This window comes from Medicago sativa, chromosome 5 (genome assembly GCF_051527215.1).
Source record: "Medicago sativa cultivar Bolivia chromosome 5, Bolivia_mono, whole genome shotgun sequence".
Classification (NCBI taxonomy): Eukaryota; Viridiplantae; Streptophyta; class Magnoliopsida; order Fabales; family Fabaceae; genus Medicago; species Medicago sativa.
The window spans coordinates 52093118-52118659 of record NC_140753.1 but is presented as its reverse complement, the minus strand read 5'-3'; the positions used below and the strand labels follow the sequence as shown (position 1 = coordinate 52118659).

Sequence of the window (25542 nt, the reverse complement as noted above, 5' to 3'; positions counted from 1 at the left end):
AACTTATGTTCTCTTCCGTCCATCACTTATGGATTTCTTGTCAATTTTTTTGTATCGTATGATTTTCTCAATTCCTGTATAGTTGTAAAGGTCTGAAACTTAGTCCACTTTATATGTGAATGCAAACCGACGGATAGTAATAGTTCACGAAAAAAATTTCAACAAATTTATCCGGAAAAAACTTTCGTTATTCAAAAAGAACATTAGCATTGTTGCAAATAAAGTTTGCACAAAATATCAATTAAAAAAAGAGCAATACTATAGTTCACGAAAATTGACATATTTTAGCACGACATTGCACGACTATGTACGTGTCATCACTGAAGTTATTTATATTAAATTTTAATTAAAATCAAATTTAAAAACTGTAATAGTGTTTTGTGGAATGGTCATGTACATTTTCCCTCAAAAAAAAGGTCATGTACATTTGACGATGTCAAGTGTCGTGCCACTAAGCATTAGTTTTTAAAAAATTAATAAGAGTGGTAGCAATAGAGAAGTGATCTGGAAAGAGAAATACATGATTATTTTGAAATTGAAATGAAGGGCATACATGAGAAAATATATTCAGAATTGAGTGCAAAATCAACTATTAAAGGAAAGATACAACAAAACAAATCAAAAAATATTTTATCACTTTAATTGTTTTAGTGATTGTTTTAAGCCTTTAGATTAAACAAATTGAATGGATGAGATTTGGTGTCATATTTAGTTTGACACCTTGGTGTTATTTGATCCTAACCCTATATATATATATATATATATATATATATATATATATATATATATATATATATATATATATATATATATATATATATATACGGTAAAATGTAATATACTCGTATACGGGCCGGCCTGGTAGGCTTGATAGGCTTTTTTATAAGCCTAAGCCTGGCCTAATTAAATTAATAGACTTTTTAAAAAGCTCAAGCTTGACCCATTTATTACACGAGTTAGGCCGAGCCGAGCTTTTAGTAGACCGAGCCATAGGCCCCTGACGAGCGGCCTGGCCTATTCCCACCCCTAGTTGCAACGTGCAACCAAACAGGTACTCCTAAGTAAGATATTTATAACTTTTTTTTATATTTGCGTGGTAATTCATTGAATTTTTTATTTTTATTTTTACTTTAATACTTAGCTTCCTAAATTTTTTTCAATATATATAACTCTTAAGATTTTTCAATAATGTGATAAAGGAAGTATTTAAGGGGGTAAAAATCCCAACAAACAACAACGAAATCCGGTTAAATATAAACTTTCCTTATTTCCCTCGCGTTTTTATACTTCTTCAAGCAAGGTTTCTTCACGTTAAAGGAAGGAACCCTACTAAGAATCTCTGCGATTTCTTTTCTTCTCGATGTCACCAGGTTAATTAACTCTTCTTTTGAAACCCTAACCTAATGCAACCACCAATTATCGTCTTATGTTTATAATTAATGAATATATTTTATAGTTTAGTTCTTGATTAATTGTAGCAGGAACAACTCCATCATCATCATCTTGGAAACCAGCTAGGGTTCGGGTTAAGACTAGAAAACGAGTCCATGTTAATGGTATATTGTTTTCATTTGATTTGATATTTGTTTCCAATGAATGGAATGCCTTTGCTAATTTCTTTATTGATTGGAATAGGAATTGCAACATCTCGGAAAGTTGCCAGGGTTGAAGGAAGAGGAAGACCTTCTCTCAAATCGATTTCAAACTCTGAGGAAGAGAACGCTTCATTTGAGGTTGATGAAGGAACAGGAGTGCCCTCTCCAAAATCCAGTTCACCTGCCACCAAACCTCAACAACTTATCGATTCACCACTCCCTTCTGATCGATCTAAAAGAAAGAAGAGAAAGACAGCTACACGCACCAATCGCCAGTCTCCACCAGGTAACTTTCGCTTTTCTTCTTCTCCTCTGGATTGGATTATTTGAAACCCTAACCTAATTCTTGATTTTGTGTGTTTGTTTTGAACAGAAAGAAGACTTCGAAAAGCTAGGGTTGGGGGAAAATCCTCTGATAACCCTAAAAAAGAAAATCTTGATAATCAGAATTTGAAGCCCTCCCCGATGGCATTCCGAGTCCGTAGCAAGGGTATTGTTTTCATTTGATTTAGAAATAAATGTTTCCTTGATCAATTCGCCTTTTTCTGATATATATTTATTGGAGCAGGTGCTGGGAAATCTAGTGTTGAAGGAAGTAGAATGCCCTCTCAGAAATCCATTTCACTTAGCATAAGCAAGCTTCGACCTGACAACATGTCAAGCTCTGACCAGAACGTTTTAGTTGGGGAACTTTCAAGCTCAGAAAGAGGGGGGAAATCCATTTCAGCAGGTAGCAGCAAACCTCAACCTTCGAAGTTTTCTGATCAGCAGAACGTTATAGCTGGTGGTCAACGGAGTAATGAGAGAGGGGGAAAATCCATTTCATGTAGCAGCAAACCTCAACCTTTAGAGAACATTTGGATTGATGAAGCCTCTCCCAAATCCTGTTCACCTGTCACTGAACCTCAACAACCTCTCAGTGATGAGGAGGACTTGAGTTACACTAACTCTCATCTCACTTTTGAACAAATAGCGGAAAACATGAAAAAATTAGATGAACTCATATTGGCTGAATCCGAATCCGAATCCGATGACAATGGTATGCAGTGCAATTGTGACTTCAACAACTGCACATGTCTTAAATCTTATCGTGAATATCTTGCACATGACTATGCTGAGTTGGATTTTAGTATATACTAGATACATCCTTGTGTGTATTATTTTCCGACAATCGTTCACTTGTCATCTTAGATTTCTTTATTTTGTCATTTTTTTATTTTATTTTCAATGTTCATTTGTTATGTATAACTCCAACTCTGTTTAATTAATTAGAATTATTATTCTCCTTCTTTAATTACTAGTACTACTTTAGTTTATTTATTTTTTTCTTTTAATTTAGAATGGCCGATTCAGTTGAGATTTTTATTTTTTTATTTTCGCTTTAAAAACATTCGCAAGTCAAAGTCATGGGTTTAACGTCAATCGTATGATTTTAGTCTAGCAGTACAGATTACATGACAGCAGCATTCAAATTAAATTACATTGAAATTCATGAAAATAAGATCCTATATACTCCTCCAAAGTTCAATGTTGAGTATATACCTAGTTACTTTCTAGAGCTGAATGAAGAAGAGTATTTAGATGAGTTGTTTCTGTTATGAGAAAAGGCCCCTTAGAGTGTGGTTGTTGGTGTTTAGATGGGTTGGTATTGGTTTTATTGCTCCATCGAACCTTTTTGTACATTTGGAATGTATTATAGGAGAGTCTCGGTCGAAGAAGTTTAGAAGGGGTTATTGGTTAATTTGGCACTGGTTTGGGTTATTCTGTAGGCGCAAAATGATCATATATTCAAGAATAGTTCAAGAGATTATGGTGAGATAGTGGATGAAATAAAGGTAGTGCCTTGGAAGTGGAATCTCGCCCAGCCAAAAGGGAGTCTGTGTCTTTCTATGAATGGTATTGGGATCCTGGAGAATGTCTCAAGAGACAAAGGTGACTTCGTTGGGTTTTTTCTGTGTGTTTTGATGTTGTTTATGTTGCTGTTCTGTTGTAGCTGCTATTGTTTTTTAATTCAGTTTGTCTGCGGTATTTAGCTATTCTGTGGTGTATTCAGGTGAAGGTTTTTTCTATTAGTCACACAATTCGTAATTCGCTTCGGTACGTGGTACGGGTTCGGATACGCGGTTCGCAACTTTAAAAAAATTAGGTACGCAGGGGGTATACAGAGTTGGTACGCTATTTGAGTTCGTGGTACGTTCAAATATAATAATTGGTACGCTAAGAGTAAAAAATAGCAGCCCACATAGGAAAATTAGCTAACCTAGAGATATAGCAAGTGTTGTTTATCAAATATATATACATGTTAGTCCCACATCGAAAGTTTAGCTTACATTGAGAGGCAGACTTCAATATAAATATGCCTTGTACCACCAGCCTTTGATGTGCATTGGGATATAGCAATGAATTGGTGGGACCATGATACCTTGCTTTTCCAAGGTGAGGACCAGCCACCCACGGTTATCAAGGTGTGTTTTTGTTCATGAAACAATGGTTCGCTGGGTTCTTTGATTCATGCGAATTGTTGAAGAATTCTGCGGAACCAATATGCCAAAGTACCGGGAACCGGTACAGGAGTACCAATTCGCGGTTCCTAGGGAAATCAGAGAATTCTGTGACTATGGTTCTGTTTTCATGTGGCAGCGAGTGTTTGTGCTAGTACAGATGGGTGCTTTTTGTTTTCCTTCCCCTTACGTTTTGCGGAACCTGCTGCTGTTTGTGGGGAAGTGTTTTCATGTTTTTCTGTGTTTTGTTTTAGCAGGGGCATGCTTCTGTTGTTGTTTTCTTGTTGTAAGTTGGGGGCCATCTGTTTTGGCAGCTGTCCCTGTTTGTTTTACGGGGTTTTTCAGGGCTGTTACGCATATAGGCGGCACTTTTGTTTTGTTTCCTCAGCTGGCCTTTGCGCGTCTTGTGTAGACTTGGTCTCATAAATTTTCGCTGTTTCAAAAAGAAAAAAACAGTTACATATATACCATTTAGCCTATTTGCAGATGCAAAACTTAGATTATATGTATGTGCATGTTGAACATGAGGATATTGATTTATAACTAAACCATCACATAAGTATAGAAGAATGTATTATGAGTTTCCTTAGATATACTTTTTCCTTTTTCAAGATGATGTTCAGTGATTGCATGAGCAAGCCCTTCTACCACTTCATCATTTGTATCGAAAACTGAATTATCAATACAATAATACTTTTATTTATCTACACAAATTTTAGCGTTGACGGCAAATAAAATTCCAATTAATCCAATCCAAAATCGGAATTGTGTTCAAAATTACAAACTACATGAGCCGATAAACAGCCAATGTTCAAATAAAGCATATGACAGATACACCACCCTCACTTGAAACAGAACAACAAGCGAAATTGCCCCAAAGCCAAAAACAAAGCCTAATAATACTAAGCCTCAAAAAAGCATCAGAAGCTAAATACTTACGGAACAAAGCTCTGCAGAAGTCACAAAACCGTAGCACCAAATATAGCAGCCTTAGAATGCATTGCAGCAAGAATAAAAAGCCACTATTCTGCCATTTTTTTAATTTATTTTCAATGTTCACTTGTTATGTATAACTCCAAATCTGTTTAATTAATTAGAATTATTCTCCTTGTTTAATTACTGGTACCTCTTTTAGTTTTTTTTTCTTTTAATTTAAAATGGCCGAATCAGTTGAGATTGGATAATAAAGCATTCAAATTAAATTACATTGAAATTTTCAGTGTATACCTAGTTACTTTCTAGAGCTGAATGAAGAAGAGTATTTAATACATAAAATTTGTCCACACACTTACTATTGGTATTTAACAAATCTTTTATGTTCTTCCGTGCCGTTTAGAGAATCAAATTTGTGTAATAACTTTTCAATAGCTTCAGGGAGTAATGTTACGTGATAAGGTGATTTCTGAAAATCCAAAATGTGTCTCCTGAACATTTGGTATTCTTTGTGCCACCGCTATATTTCATTCCGGATTGCTAACTGTTTTCCAAATTCTATCAAATGGCATTTAAACATTTATTCTGAACGCTGCTGTCAGTTTAGATGATTGCATTTTCTATTAGCCGTTCGGAGTCATGTTGCTGGAAAATGCACTGACAATTATTTTCTTAACAAATCTTTGCTGGTCTTTTGTGCCTTAAGGAAATGTTCTTTTTTCTATATGATTTGTTTGTCATGCTTTATAGATGGAACAAAATAGAGTTCCAATTATTTTCAAGTAATTTGAATGACTTGTTCATGATAAATAAATTGATAATTGTTGCATTATATCTATTGATTTCATGATGCAAATATAATTTAACAGGAGGGTGACTTTGTTCACAACCGACTTTATGCGATGGTAGATAGATTATCTGCTCAAGTACCTTTAAAGTTTGCTGATGTGCTCTGGCATTTTTTTACCTATTCTAGTTTTCTTCATTTTTCTACAGGTCCGAGTCCGACAGTGAGTTATTAGGCTCAAACAATCAATGCCTTCTCAAAACAGATGGGGTGTTTGCAGAGGTTGGTTTTTCATCATAAATTTGCTTCTTTGTAAACATGAATATTTCAAAATTTTATGGGAAAAGTGGTGCCTCATCTGTGAGTTTGGAACTTTCATTTTGAAGTCGAAAGACACACAATCTTCCCTTTCACCTATGTGTATACTATCCCAACTTCAGAATATTGGAAGCCAACTTGGTAATTGAAAGAGAATAATTTTGTAAGACGCGCATGATTCTCAAGATCAAACTCTTGCATAAGAAAAATAAATTGGATAAGTCCAGGCTTATCTTCCCTCTTTCTCATAAGGTACTTGAGTTCTGCATAATCGGTGTACACAATCATGTTCAAGCCAATGAGATATGGTGCAACAAGGTATGAAGGGTATGGTCCAAACATCAATTGCCAACTTCCGCAAGCATCGTGCATAATTTATATGTGCCGTAGATTTAAATATTTGTTTGTCTTGAATGTTTGGTTTTAGGAAAATTAAGTATGTTTTATATGTGCCGTAGATTTAAATATTTGTTTGTCTTGAATGTTTGGTTTTAGGAAAATTAAGTATGTTCATTTGATTAGTCATGTAAGACTTTATTCAAAAGTATGAAAACTAGATGATACTAAGTTAGTTTCTAGATTTTAAGAGGAGGAGTATTAAGATTAAAGGACAATGTATGAACAATGTTCAAATAAAGCATGTAACACCCCGTTTTCCCAACGTAAAAATTCATAATTAAAAATCAGAGTAATTCAACCTTAAACGGAATGCTACACTTCTTAAAAATTTATAAACGGAATAAATAACAATTTATTCTTCAAAAATATAACAACATAATCTTTAAAACTTCGCAGCGGAATAGTTTGACAACTTAAATACTCTTTGGCACAAGGGCCTCAATATAAATTTTCATAAAACTTAGTTCAACATCAATTCTTGAAAGATTCATAAAGTAATACGTAAGGAACAGAAGGTAAAGACATAATCCCATCCCGTTACGTATCAGAGCACCTAAGACACACTTGTGAGGAGTCCACTCACGACCGCAACTAATCCTGGTTACCTGCAAGTTACCCATACGAAGAGCAACATTTCCAAGCAGAGGGGTGAGATTTCTCAAACAATAATATTAAACATATAAATCATATAAAGTACATTCAACAACTTAAACATCTTATAATTCATTAATCATATCTAACAACTTAAACTTCCTTAACTAGTATCATTAATCTTCCTACATTAGTCATAAACTATCATAACACTAATCATAAACATCTTCATATATCATCAATTACTAATCTTAAACATCATTATATGACATCAAATAATAGTCACCAACAATCATCACATAGCATCAATATCAATCATAAGCATCAACATGTAATTCACATAAGTATCATTATCAAAACATAGCATTACCGAAAATAACTTCATAATCAAATTCGTAATCAATCCCATATATCCACATAATTATAAACATCAACTTATAGCATCCTAAGTACAAACACAACGTTATCATGTATCGTCATAAATATATTCATAAAACATCACATATCATCATATCATAATTCACGTAACATCTTATCATAAATCATATAACATCATAATCAATCATCAACATAAACATCATAATCATTCATCTTCATTCATCATAGCACTTCATTAATAACTTATCAACGTGACGTCTTGACATCTAAACAACTCGACAACTCGACAACTTGACAACTCGACAACTTCACAACTTGACAACTCGACAACTTCACATCTTAAATCATCTTAAAACTTCTTGATATGCAAATGCACGTGGTACCAATCAACAACATAAATGAGCGTAATTAGGCTCTTCAACATGTGAGCATAAAGCTGCCGGGCTTAAAGCCCCCAACGTAGTTTGAGCACAAAGGCTGCCGGGCCTAAAGCCCCCAACTTTAATGAGCACAAGGCTGCCGGGCCTCAAGCCCCCAACTTTAATGAGTATGCAATGGACTCAATCTTCCTACAACTTGACAACTTAAACAACATCATGAACATCTATGACATCCTAACATCTTGACATCTTGACAACATAACATCTTAACAACTTGATGACTTCATAACGACTCGACGACTTAACAACTCTTATCATCTTAACGTCTTAACATCTTAATATCTAAGCATCTTGACAACATATGGATCACATAAATAATTCATGTCATATCATAATATAACAATATCAAATGATAATAAACAACATCTTAAAACATCATATTCATTAATCATAAACAACTTCATATAACATCGTATTTAAACATCGACAATAATTCACTAAGTATCTTTGTAAAAACATAATAAATTATCCACAACATATTTTCATGTCAAACCAAAGCTACTGGAAAGATATCACAAATATCAACAACTTTCATGTTTACAACAAAGATCAATTCAAAACAGAAACATATGAACAAAACGCAAAAACATGAAACAGAGAATGCTGTCACCGTACAATTTTGCTAAGACCTCCCTGTAGTATTTTCATCATAACTCACAGACCAAACATCATTTTCACGTCAAACCAAAGCCACAAGAAAGCTAACAAAATTATCTAAAACTTTCATGTTTACGCCTAAGACCAATTCTGTACCGATCAATACCAGTTTTTATTTTAAATTCGGAAAAGTTGTGCTGAAAGTCCATAAAAATTCACTGTGACCTACGTGCAGTAATTTGACCATAACTCAAGTTCTATAAATCCTATTGATGTGAGACCAACGGCATTAGAAAGCTAACATCCATACCTACAACTTTCGTGTTTACACCTAAGACCAATTCCCCACCGATCAATACAGGTTTTAATATCAAAATTTGGGCAGAATACAGATTTTCTCCAAGTTTCACCTAATCTCATGGTTCTAACCTCAAAACTACCTCCAATAATCATCATATGGATTATCTAAGGTCTGTACACAATTTCTACATCAATTCAACAAGTTTTCATCATCTAATCATCAAATATCTCTCAAAACCCTAATTCTCAAATTCTCACAAACTCTCCCCAACTTGTTAGATGTAATCTAATGATTTAACAACTTAATATTAATGCAAGATAGTCTCACCCTCACCTTAGATTAATTCCTGAATCAGCAGCAACGTTCTTCTTTCGTAAGATATTCTCCTTTTCTCTTGACTTTTCTCTTCTCTTCTCTTCTTTCTTGTTCTTCTCTTTTCCAAAAAGCGGTTTAAGGTAAACTCTTTCCAACCTAAGCTTCTCTATTTATAATACTAAAATATTCTTCCCAAATCTATTTAGGCCCATCAACTTATTCTTCTTTCTATTCCAACCCTCAAATCCACTCACACTAATAATCCTCATATTCTAATAAATAATATTTCTCTACTAAATATAGTCTTCCACTAAATATATAATAATACACCATATAACAAATAATAGCATATTTCATCAAAATATATATGTATATAATATTTTAACACCAAATAACAAATATACCTCTTCATTGAATAATAAATATATTTCTACACTAGATAACATATATATTTCCACACAAAATAACAAATATATTTCTACACTAAATAACATATATATTTCTACACAAAATAACAAATATATTTCTACACCAAATAATATATATATTTCTACACAAAATAACAAATATATCTCTTCATCAAATAACAAATATATTTCTACACAAAATAACCCCACAACTTAATATTTATTTTATTTTCGAATCTTATTTTATTAGACAATAAAATAAGTCACAACGTCTCATAAATTTCTCTAAAATCATATAAATCACATAAATCTTATAAATCACACTAATCATATAAATATATTCTAAAACTCATTTAAAATAATTAAATAAAAAGGAGGGCGTTACAAAGCATATGACAGATACACCACCCCCACTTGAAACAGAACAAAAGAAATTGTCCCAAAGCCAAAAACAAAGCATAACATAAGCTAAATATTAACAGAACAAAGCCTAACACTAAGCCCCACAAAGGCATCAAAAGCTAAATACTAACAAAACCAAGCTTTGCAGAAGTCACAAAACCTTAGCACCATATATAGCAGCCTTAGAATGAATGGAGCTAGAACAAAAAGCCACTCTGCAGTACAAAATCTGCAGACCGAAAACCACTGCTCAAAATCAAAACTGGCACAACGGTCCAAACGGATTTGGAGCAACCAGGACAATAAACCAAAGGCATCAGAACGCAAAAACGATGCAGCTGAGCACCACAGACTTGAATAATACAAACTGTTGCAGGAGACGGCAGAAACAAACTGCAGGCGAACCAACCAGATTACTCCAGAACAAAACATAAACACAACATAGGTTAGAAGAACAAACCAAGCAGCAGCCTCCGCGCCTCACAATTATGAAACAATGCTAAAAGCCACATAGAACTACTAGCAAGAACCAGTTAATGAATTAGGCCATGACAGAAACAAACTCAAAACAAATCGCAGCATCCCAAAGTTAATCGTTCTAGACCAATACGAGACTATTCTCCAGGATGCTTTTGTTTGGAACCCTCATGTTCCCCTACTTCATCATCATTTTGCTATTCGAGGCACTATCCTTGACCTCCATACTTTAAGGCAATGGGTACTAACTAAACACTCTTTTAATCATCATCACCACTCATTTCCTTAATTAACCAACCTTGCTGCCATTAATTAATTTTTTTTTTAAAGGAGGACCCCTGGACTACACCATACACCCTTACACCAAACCTGACTCGACTCTCACGCTTCGAACTCATTCCGGACATGACAATTAATGTCATTGAGTCTGGTCAAACCATAAGTGCTCATGCATATGTTTTGTCACCTTGCTCACCAGTTTTCGAACGCATGCTCTTAGGTGCTCCTCAGGGCAATGTGGAATGTCCAACTACTATTGACATACCTGGCATGTCATTTGAAGCTTGTCAAGCGCTAATCCGTTTTATCTACGGAGACATTGAAGAAGAAGAGTTTCTATTGCATAGGTCTGCCTTATTGCTTGCTGATGAAAAATATCAAATTGATCGCTTGGTAAAAGCATGTCAACGGAGTCTAGAATACGAAGATGAAGATGATCTTATGCAAGAGACACAGAGTCTAGAAGATGAAGATGAAGAAAAATAAGAATGGCTAGACTGTCTACAAAATGAACAAGAACTTTTGCAAGAGACACGTAGTCTACAAGAAGATTTTATGCAGCTGTCCGTTTGATTTGTTATTTCTTTTGTCAATTTCTTTTTAATCATCTGTGTGAAACATTCTAAAGAGCTCCTTCAAACACTAGACATTTCTAAATTCTCGCTTTTCCTTTCTTGTTTCCACTATAAACAATCAAGTAGTTTTCTAACCTGTTTCTGGTGCTGTAATTGAATTAATCTTGCATTCAATTGACATCAAACCATGCTTGAGTTGCTGAAACTAGTAGTTTGTTACTTAGTTGGTATTTAAATTTCTACTTGTGTAGAGAGAATCACACACATTGTGGGTTCCAATTCGCAGCATTTCAGAAATTCATGTGGATGGATGGTGGACTGCATGTGCCAAACAAGGATTATTTACAAATTGTACTAGGATTCATTTGTACAATATGGTTCTATACCTGAAAGATATCAATAACATAGGAATATAATCTGTCAACATTCGTAGTTAACCATTGTTCATTATCAATTTTTGCTAACTAATCCAATATTTAGTGCTTATATGTCAGTGTTGGATTAAAAAAAAAATTTTGTTTTTGTACACTTCTTTCTCCTAAAATTAAGTTTGTTTCATTTAGGCCAAACTTGATGCGCGGTGTTTCTGGAGGATTTCTTTCAAGCTTTTGATTAATATAAACAACTTTGGCACATGTAGTGACATAGTTATTTTGTGCTTCCATTCTGAGCTGTAACTCTAGCATGTTATAATGATTTATTGAATTGAATTAGATGGAATATCGCTATTGTTTCCACAATTTGTAAAATGATAATGCTAGATCTCGCAAACCAAACTATCAAGAAATATTCACTAATGACATATTGATATTCTTACTTGCTTTATTACTTAATTAGAGTAACTTCCATGTTTTTTTTTTAAAGGAGTAGCTTCCGTGTATTGAGTCACACAATTAAGGAATTTTGTTTACTTTGCTATGTTTTCGTTTATTCCGCAAAAACATGCCATTTGATTGGTGATCCTTCCAATCGTGATGCATTCGTGATCACACCGTTCACTTGAAATAGAATTGCACTTTGAAAAATTGTACTTTCCAACTATGGTTGATTAATGTACTATCTCTATGAGGTGCATCTTTGAGTGCATGTACTGGTAAAAATTATTTCGTAAAGAATACCAAGGACTAAGCGCTTACGCGATTACGCGGGAAATACTACGTCCTACAAGTTCCAAAACATCAAACGATGTGAAGATCCTTTCTCATGTTTTGAAGTGAATGGAAGAAATGTTGAGCATACAAATAAATTATGTTTAGCTTTTTTTAAATTAAAATACGCTTGAGACCAAAAACAATCATTTTATAGAGACTGCAACTCTATAAATGGAAGTAAATGGGAGTAATTTACCTTTCTTTTACATGGACCACAACTTAAATTTCTCATTTTATAGAGACTAACAGCAAAAATTTCCTTTTCTGAAGACCTAAGAAAATACTCTAGAATGGCTAAAATAAAATAAAAACCACTTAATATTTTTTGTTGCTAAATCAAGGTATCCTCCCTACACAACATCGGGAGGATACCTTGATTACACAACATTGAATACTAAGCCTCTCACATAACTAAGATCTATTTAATGGGTTGTCTTCTTTCAATAGAATAAGTCAGAGTGAATAAATTGACCAAAAAAAAAAAGTTACAGTGAATAATTCTTTTAGAGTGTACATCACAAACACATCACAAGTTTGTTAAACTAACATCCTTTGATTTTCTCCAACATATGCTTTTTAAGTTAAAAATTGATCTGAGGATCTAAAAGATAAACAGAGAAATAGAGAAGAGATTGACAAATATATTTATCCTGCTTCACCCCCATAAATTGGGATTACGTCTAGTCCCCTCACACTTGAGAGATTTTTCTACTATATTTACACAAGATTACAATTACTTAGACTGATAAAAGTCTAAGATATTCTACATCTCCTTGAGGATTTCTACAATGAGAGTTTACAAATAAATTGATTGATGTTTACACTTCAGACTCAGAGAACGATAAACTAAATTATGCTCGATTGATTTCTAAACACTTAAGAAATTCTAAGATTGAAAGTTTGTAAGAATTATTTTAAGTGTTTTTGTGCTTGAAATTTGAACAGAGTTCTTGCACAGGTTGAAAGCGTGTTAGTCTCTTAATTCTTTAAAAGCTCAGGATCCTTTTATAGGAGAAATGGATAGAGTCGTTGTTGAAGCGATATGTCAGCGCATCAATAGCTTTCAATTGATTTGAAATTATTGCCTTCAATGGATAATTTCGTTGAGTAGTACTTCAGAATTCCTTTACTTCTTTTGGAATGATATATTGCTTCTTTTTTGCCTTGCAAGAGCTTTGTCCTTTTCTGCCAGTTGGTCTTCATTTAAATCAACAGAGACAAAGCATGCTACAAAGCTTTGGAAAATAACGTCCCATCAAAAGAAGACAAAATTGGTCAGATAATCATGAGAGACTTGACCATTGACTTCTTCCTTTGGAGCTTGTCTTTAGATTAGAGCTTGCGTTGAGATCAGAGCCTTGACCATTGACTTCTTTCAGAGCCAGAATTATTAACATTAGAAGAATTTTATTCTATGGTCTTGCATACTTGAACAAAATATTAGAGTACCCAATTATTCTTTAATACATTGTTATCATCAAAACTTAGATACATTGTTTTAAAACCAATTTGGCTCAACAAAGTTGTTGAACAACATTTAAAAGAAAAACAAACTCATCGTCTTCTCCACACAAACCTCCATGGCTCATTCTGTCCATAGTCTTTTCTCCTTTCTATCTGCCCATGGCTGCTTTCCTTCTGATCCGTCAATGGCTCTTTCTTATCTATATTGTTCAAGCTCTTTCTCGCGTGGTTCAATCTAACTCATTAGCCGCCGCCGTATCATCTTTGTTGCAAGTTTTGATGTCATCCATGTCTTGGTTGTGGGCTACGTGTGGTCGTTGATGAATTGGGTTCTATTTTTGGTTTTGTTGTCGAAATCTATTTTTGTTGCATAATTTTCCAAATCCAATTATCCATTTACCTTGTTTAGATTTATGCAATTCTTTCCTTCGTCTGTACCATTTCTGTTGTTGACACAAAGATAACAAATTTTACTCTCCACTAAAATCTCAAAAGGCAAAACGTATGAATCCGTAAACGAAAACTCAATGAGCACTCAATTTGTTATTTTAATCTTTGAACAATAAGCAACCTTTATTTATCATTTGGCTAAACTTGGGTGAAATGCAACGTTGTGAGGACATGATGAGTGGTGGGAGTTGAGCACCGAAGATGAAGTTTGTTTTATTTTTTAAAAATAAAATAATAATAATACAATGCATGGTTTCCAAAATGAAGAACCTCAGACCCACTAAAAAAATTGAATAATGATATGACTGATTATTATTAGACAGTGTTACAAGAGTGTGTTAGAAAGTGTTATTCAACAAAACAATGTTCATATCATTTCTCTTTATTGACTGACGATTTATAAAAAGAAAAATAATTTTTTCCCTAAAAAAATTAAAAAAAACAATTATTAAAGTAGGGACAAAAGTGTAATATTAGTAATTGCATGTGTTATATAAATAACCTTGAAAAATAAAAGGTTAATTATGTTTTTAGTCCCTATAAATATATCAACTTTTCGTTTTATTTTCTCTAAAAAATTTCTTTAACTTTTAGTCTTCCAAAAAAAATTTCATCTTCACTTTTGGTCCATCCTTTAAAATAAACTCATATGTAGAATTTATATTTTTAAATAAAATTTTGCTAGAAAAATGTATTTTTTTTTTTTGTGGTGGTCGGGGTTCGAACCCCGGACCTTGCATATATTATGCATTGTCCCTATCAACTGAGTTAAGCTCACGAGAACTACAGAAAAATGTATAATATTATAAGGATCTCTCCTAAAAAATTAGAATGTTTTACCAAAATATTAGTTAAATATAATTTTTTATATTTTTTGTGGTAAAAAATTCATATTCAATTCATGTTTTGTTAAAAAAAACTAATATTTGATTCATTTCTGCACAATTTCATTAAAAAATACAAAATTTACTCTTTTTTTTTTTACAGAATATTTGTTTTATAAGAAATAAAACAAAAAGTTACTCCTTCCGTCCCGGAATAACTGACCCATTTTCTAAAAAAAAGTGTCCCAAAATAACTGACTCATTTCAATTTTCAATACAACTTTCATCATTTCCAATACAATATAACACTAAATAATACTACTTTTATCATTCCCAATACAATATATTCCACTTTCCCCTTTATTTATACACTTTTCTTAATCTGTGTGAAAAACCAAAGTAGGTCAATTATACCGGGACGGAGGTAGTAGTATATTTATAGAGACAAAAAATAGATTTAATCTAAAAATAAAGGGCCTGTTTGTTACGGATTAAAATAAAAGTGATTTTGACATAAAATAATTTATCAGAATCTATTTTGCGTTTATTTACCGTAATAAAAATCACTTTTTTTAAACAAATAATCTAGTTTGTTTGGATACAACTATATAAAAGGGATTTTTTGTTACAAAATTAGCTCAATCTTTTAAACAATGAGCCCGTTTGTTATAGCTTTTTTAAGAAAAAAATCACTTTTTTTAAACAAATAATCACTTTTAAGAGTTTTGCATCCGTTTGTTACAGATTTTTAAAAAAATCAGAATCTAAAAATAATCTAAAAACAGCTTCAAATGAGAAGCTGTTAGGAGCAGCTTAAAATAAAATAGATTTTTTTTTAGAGGAGAGAGAAAATATAATTTAAAAGATTGAACTAATTTTGTAACAAAAAAATCCCTTTTATATAGTTGTATCCAAACAAACTAGATTATTAGTTTAAAAAAAGTGATTTTTATTACAGTAAACAAACGCAAAATAGATTCTGATTTTTCATATAATCTCTAAAATATAATCTCTAAATTATTTTATATCAAAATCACTTTTATTTTAATCCGTAACAAACGGGCCCAATATTTTCTCTCTCCTCTAAAAAAAATCTATTTTTTGAGAAGTTGCTCTTAACAGCTTCTCATTTGAAGCTGTTTTTAGATTTTTTTTTTTAGATTCTGATTTTTTTAAAAAATTGTAACAAACGGATGCAAAACTCTTAAAAGTGATTATTTTTTTTAAAATAAGTGATTTTTTTCTTAAAAAAGTTATAACAAACGGGCTCAAAATATACAAAGTTGCGTATCAAATATATATATATATATATATATAGGAGCATATCCGGTGAGAACCAATATCTTTTATGAGAAACGAGAACTATTTATGTCAGCCATTAGATTTAATGAACGTGTAAGATTTAATAATTTGCTTAATTGCTCACGTTTAATTGATACACAAGATTAAATTAACAAACTGAGTTGCTGAGCTGTGCTACAAGTTCGGCACACTTTTCTCAAATCCCTTCTTTGCTTCTAACAAAATAACTGACATTGCCTCTTCAATTTTTTTGTTTTTTTGTTTTGTTTTGAAAGAGCATTCCTTAACCAATGTCGGTTATCGCTACTAGTAATAATTACACAACTTTTTATTGTAAAGTTACTAATTTTAGTACCTTAACCAATGTCTTAAGAGCATTCCTTAGCATTCTCCTTTACAAAAAGATGTTCATATCATTTCTCTTTATTGATTAAGATTTATAAAAAAAAAAAAAAAATCAATTATTAAAGTAGGGACAATATATTGTACCAAAAAAAAAATAGTAGGGACAAAATATAGTGTGATATTAATTATTGCGTGTGTTCTTTCAAAAAAAAAAATTAAAATAATTGCGTGTGTATATATACAACCTTAAAAAAACAATACAAAAGTATAAATAAGTAAAAATAATACAAACATAGAAGAAGCAGCCTCAAAGAATAGAATCGTGTACGAGAAAATAGCGATTGGCTCCATCCGTCTCGACTCGACGGCGATGACACCTTCGAAAATGGCAGGTAACTTTGGGAATTCTCTTTTCTCGATTAACTCTGTGTCATGATCAAGTTCATTTGAAACCCTAACCCTAACTAATTTCTTTTTATTTGTCGATTGATTGGAGCAGGAGGAACTCGTAAAACTAGGGTTACTAAAAAACACTCATATGGAGCAGAAACTCGTAAAGCTAGGGTTCCGAGAAAGCACCACTTTGGAGCAGGAACAACAACTGCATCATCCTCTCTGGTTGAAGGAATTGGAACCCCCTCTCTCGAACCGCGGCAACAACCCGTCAACATTTCAAACTCACAAGAAATACCTACTCCTGTTTACACCAAAGAAGAATTCGATAGGCTCGCTTATCTAGCGTCTATAACTCCTTATTCTCGTAAGGTGGAGCTTGATTGCCAACCTCATACCAATTGCTTATGCTGCCAACATGTATTTGGTGATTTTCGATATTACACCAAAGAAGAAGAAGACGTATTCCCACTTGATGACTAGATAGACAGATAGATCATACTGCTTGTTTGTTGACGCCACTCCTGTCATGCCAATTATATATCCTTGTGTAACGTTTGTTTTTTTTTTGAACAATTTGTGTAACGTTTGTTGTTTAGTCGTCTTGGTTTGGTTTGGTTTATTATTATGCTTAATGAATGAATGAATACTTTTCATTCTCAATGTGTTTATTATGTACTGTATATCTCTTTAAGAAGCAACTCCAACTCTGTTGATTGTAGTCATAATTAGAGTTATTCTCTTTATTTTACGTTTGTGTGTGTGTCTGTGTGTGCTGAAACATTTGTTCTGAAAGTTGTTGATTAGTTTAGAGGATCAAATTTGCGTTAATAACACTTTCCAATAGCTGTTGGGAGTGATTCTGCTGAAAAATACAGTGGCAACAGTTAATTGATAATACCTGCTCTAATAGTTGATTAGTTGATTAAGTGTTAAGTAATTGATTAGGAGGTTCTGTTAATCGACTACTGTAGTTTTTGCGAGTAGTTACCTTGTTTTTGTTCCGTTAATCGATTAGTTCATTAATCTAATTGATTAAATTAAACTCGGTTGTAAATAAAAAATTATCTATTTTGAACTTGGATTTTAGTTCTAAACTTAAGTCTATCACCAGATTTCGAAACATATCTATATTTGTGAGTCACTAGGATTACCTTGTGTCATTGAGATTAGCCAATATTTGAGAGAATCATTCAACCACTTACTTAATTCATCGTTTTATTCGTCGTTTGTTAGACATGCTAGCCAATCCAATTTTCTGCTCGAGAGACCAAGAAGCTAATAACATAATCTCAAAAACTATAATTCCCCCTCATTAAGTCATTGTTTAAAGATGCCTCATTTGCTCTGGGAAAATGTAGTTTTTTTCCTCTATGAATCATCAATCATTTACTCCATGTATATATTTGTGAAAGAGCAAATAAAACTGTTATAAATACTTCAAACTTTCACAATATGAATCTGTGATTTTGTAGAGCACATTAGTTATAAAGTTCAATTATATTAGGATCAAACCAAGTGATTTGGCTCAAGTGGTTAATGAGCTCCAACAACGAAGTTATAAAGTTCAATTATATTAGGATCAAACCAAGTGATTTGGCTCAAGTGGTTAATGAGCTCCAACAACGAAGGAATCGTTCGGAAAAAACTCGAGTTCGATTTCTAAATGAATCAACTATCTTATTCAACCTAGTGTGCTAATTAATAATTTCACACAAATATTGTTGAAGCTAAAAAAATACTTAGAATATAAATTGCTAGTAGTACAAGTAAAATTCCTTTTGCATTTTCAAACACAAGAGAACATTTTATAATTCCTTCTTTTTAGAAGACAATTTATCTTTTATTGTTCATTATATTTTTGCTTATAATATATTCTACGGACATACTTCAACAGCCCCTGCTGATAACATCTCTGTTTCAAAACATGTCTTATGTGTTCAGATCAGTGTTTAACGTTGTATCCGAGCAATAGCATTCTATGATACTGATAACATCATTGCCAATGTCCTCATGGAATAACAATTCAACTTTTAATACTCTAAATATTGATTCTTCATTTGTCCCAGAGAAAAAGTGAATATCATCGATTAATAAATTATGATTTCATTGCTATGCAACAATACATCAATATGTCTCCATATTCATAGATAGATATTACCAAAACCAATACATGAAAACATTTGGTGGCTATGCAACATCAACTTAGAGCTCCCAAACCATTAAAAAACAAACTGTCATTAGTACCTCATACATCGTTGTTTGTAGGAACTTCGATTGATGCTTATGCAACATAAACTTGAAATTGTTCACCTATTTTGCTACTAAAGAGTTCATTTTGCATGAAAGAGATAAAAAGATGCATCCCACGGACAAACACATCTCAGAAATAACAAACGTCAAGAAAAGTTTGTTGCGTTCATGTTGTCACCAAAACCATCGCTCACTCCATCCATATGTTTTCTTCATTTTATCCTTTGTTCTTCTGCTTTGTCCTGCTACCCTGCTTACAATAAAGTCAAAATCATATCAGGGACAAAAAAAGTAATGAATCATATTTATACCAAGAGTTACATAATGTAAAGTCACTACACCAATTACTTCATAGATATTAATTTCAAACATCTCACAATTACAAACTAAGATAATACTCTGCCGCCGGCACAAACATGAAGCATATCACAAGAGAATAATGAATCGAGAGACGGAGAATAAGGAATCAAGAGACGGCCAATTCATTGATGAATCAAAAGACGGCCAATTCATTGATTCATGTTAGCAACACATTCACAACATTCAAGTTGACAATTGTGATAATTTTTGAAATGATTAAAAAGTGATTAATAAAAAAGATGATTAAATCACAAAAAGAAAACAAATGGAAAGAAACTACATTGAATTGCATTACAGAAACTGAACATGTGGATTCAATGTTGCTAGTATTTGCTATTAATATTAAAATGGTTTCATGTAGAAAGTGATGTGAGAAGAGTTCTATGTAAGCCACTGCACCATAAACTGACCCTTGTCAAAACATTTCTCCAGTGCTACTCTTTGTTATATATTTAAAAGATGTTATTAAATTAAGAGAGCAGTAAACAAGAATATGTAGGCCAAGCGAGCTCATATGCTCAAGAGTGAAGACAAAATCCTAAAGACTTATTATAATAACTCTAACATACCAATAATGATAAATGCAAATCAGTCATATCACTGTCACTCATACATGACATTTGTAGTATTTCTATGATTTTTTTTTTTTTTTTGTGTAGGACCTTGATAATACGGAGTTCGGCCCGGAGGTAAGTAAAGTCGGGTTAAGAATTGTTCCATCCATGAATTGAACTCAAGTTCTAGGTCCTACATAATTCGTCATTTGGTGGAGCTCATTAACCACTTGAGCCCAATTACTTGATTTTAGTATTTCTATGATTTAAAGCAACTAATCCTATCCGATGCTAAAAAAAATGTGCATTGCGAGTTTTCAATTAAAAGCAAGAAGAAAAAACGAGCAGCATTAATCAATATAAAGAAGCAGACTATCTCATAAATCAACAAAATATCAGTCCATTTAACTATTTAACTTTAAGCCAAGCAACTGTGGGTAATGCGTAAATGAGATTTTATAATACATCTGTGACAGGTTGTACATTATGTCAAAATGTTCTATTGATGTGAGTGGTTATTTTGTTCAAAATTTGCTTTCAATTTTGATTTGAGGTATACTATCATTGTGAAATACCCCTTCACACCCCTGCCAAGCGGAGATTAAAGACCGTACTATATGAGAAGGGACAAGAGAAAAATAGATGATTGCATCTCTCACGAGTTGTCATCTTAAACCAATCTCCATGCATAAATACTTGAACAATAAACAGATCAGCGCATTCAACACAGAAAAATTAATGTTTGTGATCCTTGTTAATCACACTTCCTTAGTACGGCATTGCAATACCATATGATGTTGGTTCTAAAAAAAATTAGGAAGCCCTCAAGAAATCTACTCTCGCAAATCAAACAAAAAAAAAAACGAGCAGCAAAACACACAACAAATAAGGTAGCACATAAAACACAGATTCCAGCACAAACCAAAACTGCAAAACAGAATTGTAATTATGTAAAAATTGTAAATCACACACAACAGTGCAGAATTTAATTGACAGATTATAAAGAAATAATTGGTATAACCAGAAAATGGTATTATGCAGTAAAACATAAACCAGAAAATCTGATTTATAAGCAGAAAAAAACACAAAATACTTGAATTATACCATCATAATTCAGAAGCAAGGTATACATCACTTTCACGACAATACTGAATATAAACAAGAAGTCCATCAAATAATTAAAAGCAAAAAGAATGGTAGCTCAATATTAACAAGCAACGCAGTCCATCTAAACGTGATGTAGTAGGAAGAAGGATTCTGTTTCTTTAAAATATTAAGTTATAATAGTACTGGTACATGTACCTGATAACCGAAGCAAAGCATAATATATTCATGGCTGCGACAAAGAAACTACATTACATCAGACAAATCCTATTTTTAGTTTCCTTTATCATCCTTAAAGTACCATCTTAATAGAAAATAAGAATACCATTCTATACTATTGGCTATGTTCATATATCAAACTTGGAACCTAACAAGCACTCGCTTAAAAATAATAAAATCGTGCCACTCCATTAGACATCACACACAACAAATACTCAGTAGCAACAAAAACTAACTTATCATTTGAGCAACAAAGGTTCAAGTTTTTGTGTATTTCAACAACTAAGAATCAGTTAATTCTTCTACTATTACTTAGAAACCTTTATCGACCTAAGAAGAATATTATTTCCCAAACCACGAATAACTTTCTTTCAATATGGCATCCACTTAAGTTGTAACCAGATGGAATCATGTTAGGTTCGTATACTCTAAATAAGGGTGTTGTGATTTATCGGTAAGGTATAACCAATGTCGTGGAGAACATAAATAGATAAAGATGCAAAAACAAAATTACTAAACCAAAAATCTTTCTCAAGAAGTTGAACGCGCGTCTCACCTTAATCAATCTTCAATGTCAACCTCTATGATGTCAACCTTTGCCGAGGGTGAGTTTTGAATCAAAAAGTCCACTATTCCATCAGGTATGGATGAAGGTTTTTTCCTCCTTACTTTCAGTGACTTCATGTTACTCAAAGAAGAGAGCTCAACCTTCAGTAAATCAGGAACTAAGAAAAGAACCTAGGCAATTAGAGTGAATTATTATTAGTTTAATACAAGTCATATTTTCGACAAAATTTTTATATACAATAAAAAAGTAAGCATGTTAAAAATTTAAAATGTAACAGTTCTCAAACCAAACATGCCCTAAAGTACCTGAAGAGTAGGTGAAGAGAGCGTCAATGACTTGATATTAGTAAGTTCAATCAGCCAGTTGAGTAGAAACGATGAATACTTTGCAGAACATGCCATCAATTTTACATCAATGTCTACGTGTTTGATAGAAGAGAGATTGGTCTTGCTCCCATAGAGTTTGTGAAAAGGAGAACCAATAAAAGTAAAGCTACAAAGATTTGGAGTAGATAACTCGATTTCAATACAGTCATCAGGAGGATAACCACGGGTGGCTATTGTTAAATTGACGAGCGTGGCGCTTGATATCCAGAGGTTTTGTGAATCCTCAACTTCACATTTATCAATGAACAAAGTGTTCAACTTGTTGAATACCGAGAATGGCTCAGCGCGGCCATTATTGTTGACACTAAAGGCGAATAAATGTAGACACAATGTGGTTAATGATGGCAAATTGATAGAATTAGGAAACAATGCTCTCTTAGCATAAATTTTAGGGTGAACAAGAGCAAGTTTGAGAGATGTTAAAGTGTGAGATGAAAATAAGCTAGGCGGAAAGTGTTGAATATCACATTTAACACGGACATATATTCGTTCAACATTGTGTGATACAGCGTATTTTAGAACCCTTTTAAGCAGGTGAGGCTCCACTAAACGATGACGATGAAAAGTGAGAGCGTGGAGTGATGTTGAGTGATCGCGAAGAGACAAAATCTTGGAAACAAATTTGGTGAAATCTTTGAGATGCTTAAAGTCTGAAGAAGTTAATCTAAGGGTGGGAAGACGCTTCCAGAGATTGTCCCATCTTTTGGAGAGTATGCAAGTTTGAACGGCTTGTTTGGCTAACAAAAAGGAGAGAATGTGAAGGACAAGATGATCTGGTAACTCACTAAGTCTATCTTCTTCCATTCTTAGTTTCTTCATTGTCACAGAGAGAGAATGTGAAGAATACCTTTCGCCGCTTTTCACCGTCACACACACACAGAGAGAGAGAGAGAGAGAGAGAGAGAGAGAGAGAGAGAGAGAGAGAGGCGCAATTGTTTGCCTTTTCAATTTCTGTTTTGGAGGCAAGGTAAAAAGGAAGAAGCATGGTTAGTGGTTACTAATTTGTTACACCCCGGACTAAGATAAACTTGGGCCATTTTTTTCTTAAAAAAAAAGGGTTAATTAAGTTTTTGGTCCCTATAAATATCTGCAGTTTTGTTTTTAGTCCCTATAAAAATAAATCGGGTAGCACTTTGGTGCCATTAATGGCACCGTGCCATTAAATCTGGGCCATTAATGACACCAAGATAGATGTGTTGTGTGACCAGATGCAATGACAATGTGTTTGTGCGGCCCAGATTTAATGGCACGGTGCCATTAATGGCACCAAAGTGCTACCCAAATAAATCACATTTTTTAGTCTCTACAAAATTTTCCGTTAGTGTTTTTAGTCCCTGTTAAATTAAAATTTGTTTAATTATGCTTAAAATTTTAAATTTTTTAATGATTTTTTCCATACTTGTTTAAAACATTATAAAACGTTCCACCGCAATAAGTTAGCTCAAAATTTTATTTTTAGGTCCAAATTTTCGTTAGTTTTATCTTGAATTTTTGGCGTTTTAAAAAAATTATATTTAATTCATTACATGTTAAAAAATTATAATTTTTTATAAAAGAGATTATTATAATGTTCTTAACATTTCTGTTAAAAATCATTTAAAAATATAAAAGTTTAAGTATAACTAAACAAATTTTAATTTAACAGGGACCAACACATACTTTTAGTCTTTGTAAAATTAAAATTTGCTTAATTGTGCTTAAAATTTTACATATTTTTTACATACTTATTTAGAACATTATACAAAGTTCCTCTGCAAAAAAAATAACTGAAAATTTTATTATTAGGTCCAAATTTTCATTAAGATAATCTTGAAATTTTGACTTTTAGAAAAATTCATATTTAATTCATTATATGTTAAAAAACTAAAATATTTTATAAAAGAGTGTCTTACGATGTTATGAACATGTTGGTAAAAAAATCTTTCAAAAATTTAGATATTTAAGCATAATTAAATAAATTTTAATTTAACAGGCACTAAAAACACTAACGGAAAATTTTGTAGGGACTAAAAAGTATGATTTGTTTTTATGCGGACTAAAAACAAAACTGCTGATATTTATAGGGACCAAAAACTTAATATTAACCCAAAAAAAAAAAAAAACTTGGGCCATTTTCATAAATTCTGCTCTTCTCCCAACACGTTTTGGGAAGTTTGGTTGGGAGTGAGCATTTTTTGTTGGGAAAAGAGCAGAATTCCATTTTCATAGTAAAAAAACGTTTGACTATATCTGTTTCTTACACGCACTATTTTTTTTCTAAAATATTCTTTATTCGGATTATGTAATCTGAAGCACATTGTTAGGTATTTTCGGATCGTATAATGTGAAGTCTCACCCTATCCGTTTCTCACACACCATATTGTATAATGCAAAGAACTCTCCTGGATAGTGTGGATGGTGGCGTTACACCCAATGTTTGAACGGTTTGTCATGTGTTTAATGTATTTTGTATCGGGTTTATGCATTGTACATGTTTCCTTTGATTGTAGTTACAATCTATGATAGGTTTATGGCTATAAATAGCATTGCATGCTTCAACATATTCATTCGTTCTTCGTTTCTCAGTCTTTCTTACTTTTTCCTTCTCTTTTTTAGCTATATAGGAGTGTTTATGATATCCTGGTCACTGTTGACCGCTCATAGAATCCCTAAAATTGCTTTGCAATTAATGCGAGGGTTGTACGGTGGTCAACAGAGACCTTTAATATCAATTACGACACAATTTCTATTTATGTTGTTATGTTCTGGATTATACGGTCTGGAAACACCTATCAATCTGTTTGAGATTATAGAATCCGAACAAAGGGTATTTTCGTAAGGAAAAAAAGGACGCATGAGAATAACATAAAAAGTTGGGTTACTAATAAAATTTAT

The 25542-nt window shown here is 32.7% G+C and overlaps 2 protein-coding genes and 1 long non-coding RNA gene across 4 annotated transcripts; 2 read left to right on the top strand and 1 right to left on the bottom strand.

The window, feature by feature from the left end:
• The first annotated feature begins 1254 nt into the window (after nt 1-1254).
• LOC146922880 (uncharacterized) lies at nt 1255-2889 on the top strand. Of its 2 annotated transcripts, none has more exons than XM_085710863.1 (5): nt 1255-1370; nt 1482-1556; nt 1636-1881; nt 1969-2085; nt 2164-2889. In XM_085710863.1, exons 1-5 carry the CDS (start codon nt 1361-1363, stop codon nt 2733-2735), a joined length of 1020 nt encoding a protein of 339 aa, XP_085566989.1. In that variant the 5' UTR covers nt 1255-1360; the 3' UTR covers nt 2736-2889. The 2 variants fall into 2 exon arrangements, with proteins under 2 accessions (XP_085566989.1, XP_085566987.1); XM_085710861.1 differs by having other exon boundaries at nt 1269-1370; nt 1479-1556.
• Nucleotides 2890-17041: 14152 nt separating this feature from the next.
• Nucleotides 17042-17970, top strand: LOC146922879 (uncharacterized). Its single transcript, XR_015010877.1, has 2 exons — nt 17042-17223; nt 17331-17970. It is a non-coding gene; the product is annotated as an uncharacterized LOC146922879 (long non-coding RNA).
• A 1459-nt stretch (nt 17971-19429) lies between these two features.
• On the bottom strand, nt 19430-23487 carry LOC146922878 (putative F-box/FBD/LRR-repeat protein At4g13965). Its single transcript, XM_085710860.1, has 3 exons — nt 22588-23487; nt 22271-22452; nt 19430-19727 (listed from the first exon to the last, which is right to left on the bottom strand). Exons 1-2 carry the CDS (start codon nt 23485-23487, stop codon nt 22276-22278), a joined length of 1077 nt encoding a protein of 358 aa, XP_085566986.1. The 3' UTR covers nt 19430-19727; nt 22271-22275.
• Between the last annotated feature and the right edge of the window lie 2055 nt (nt 23488-25542).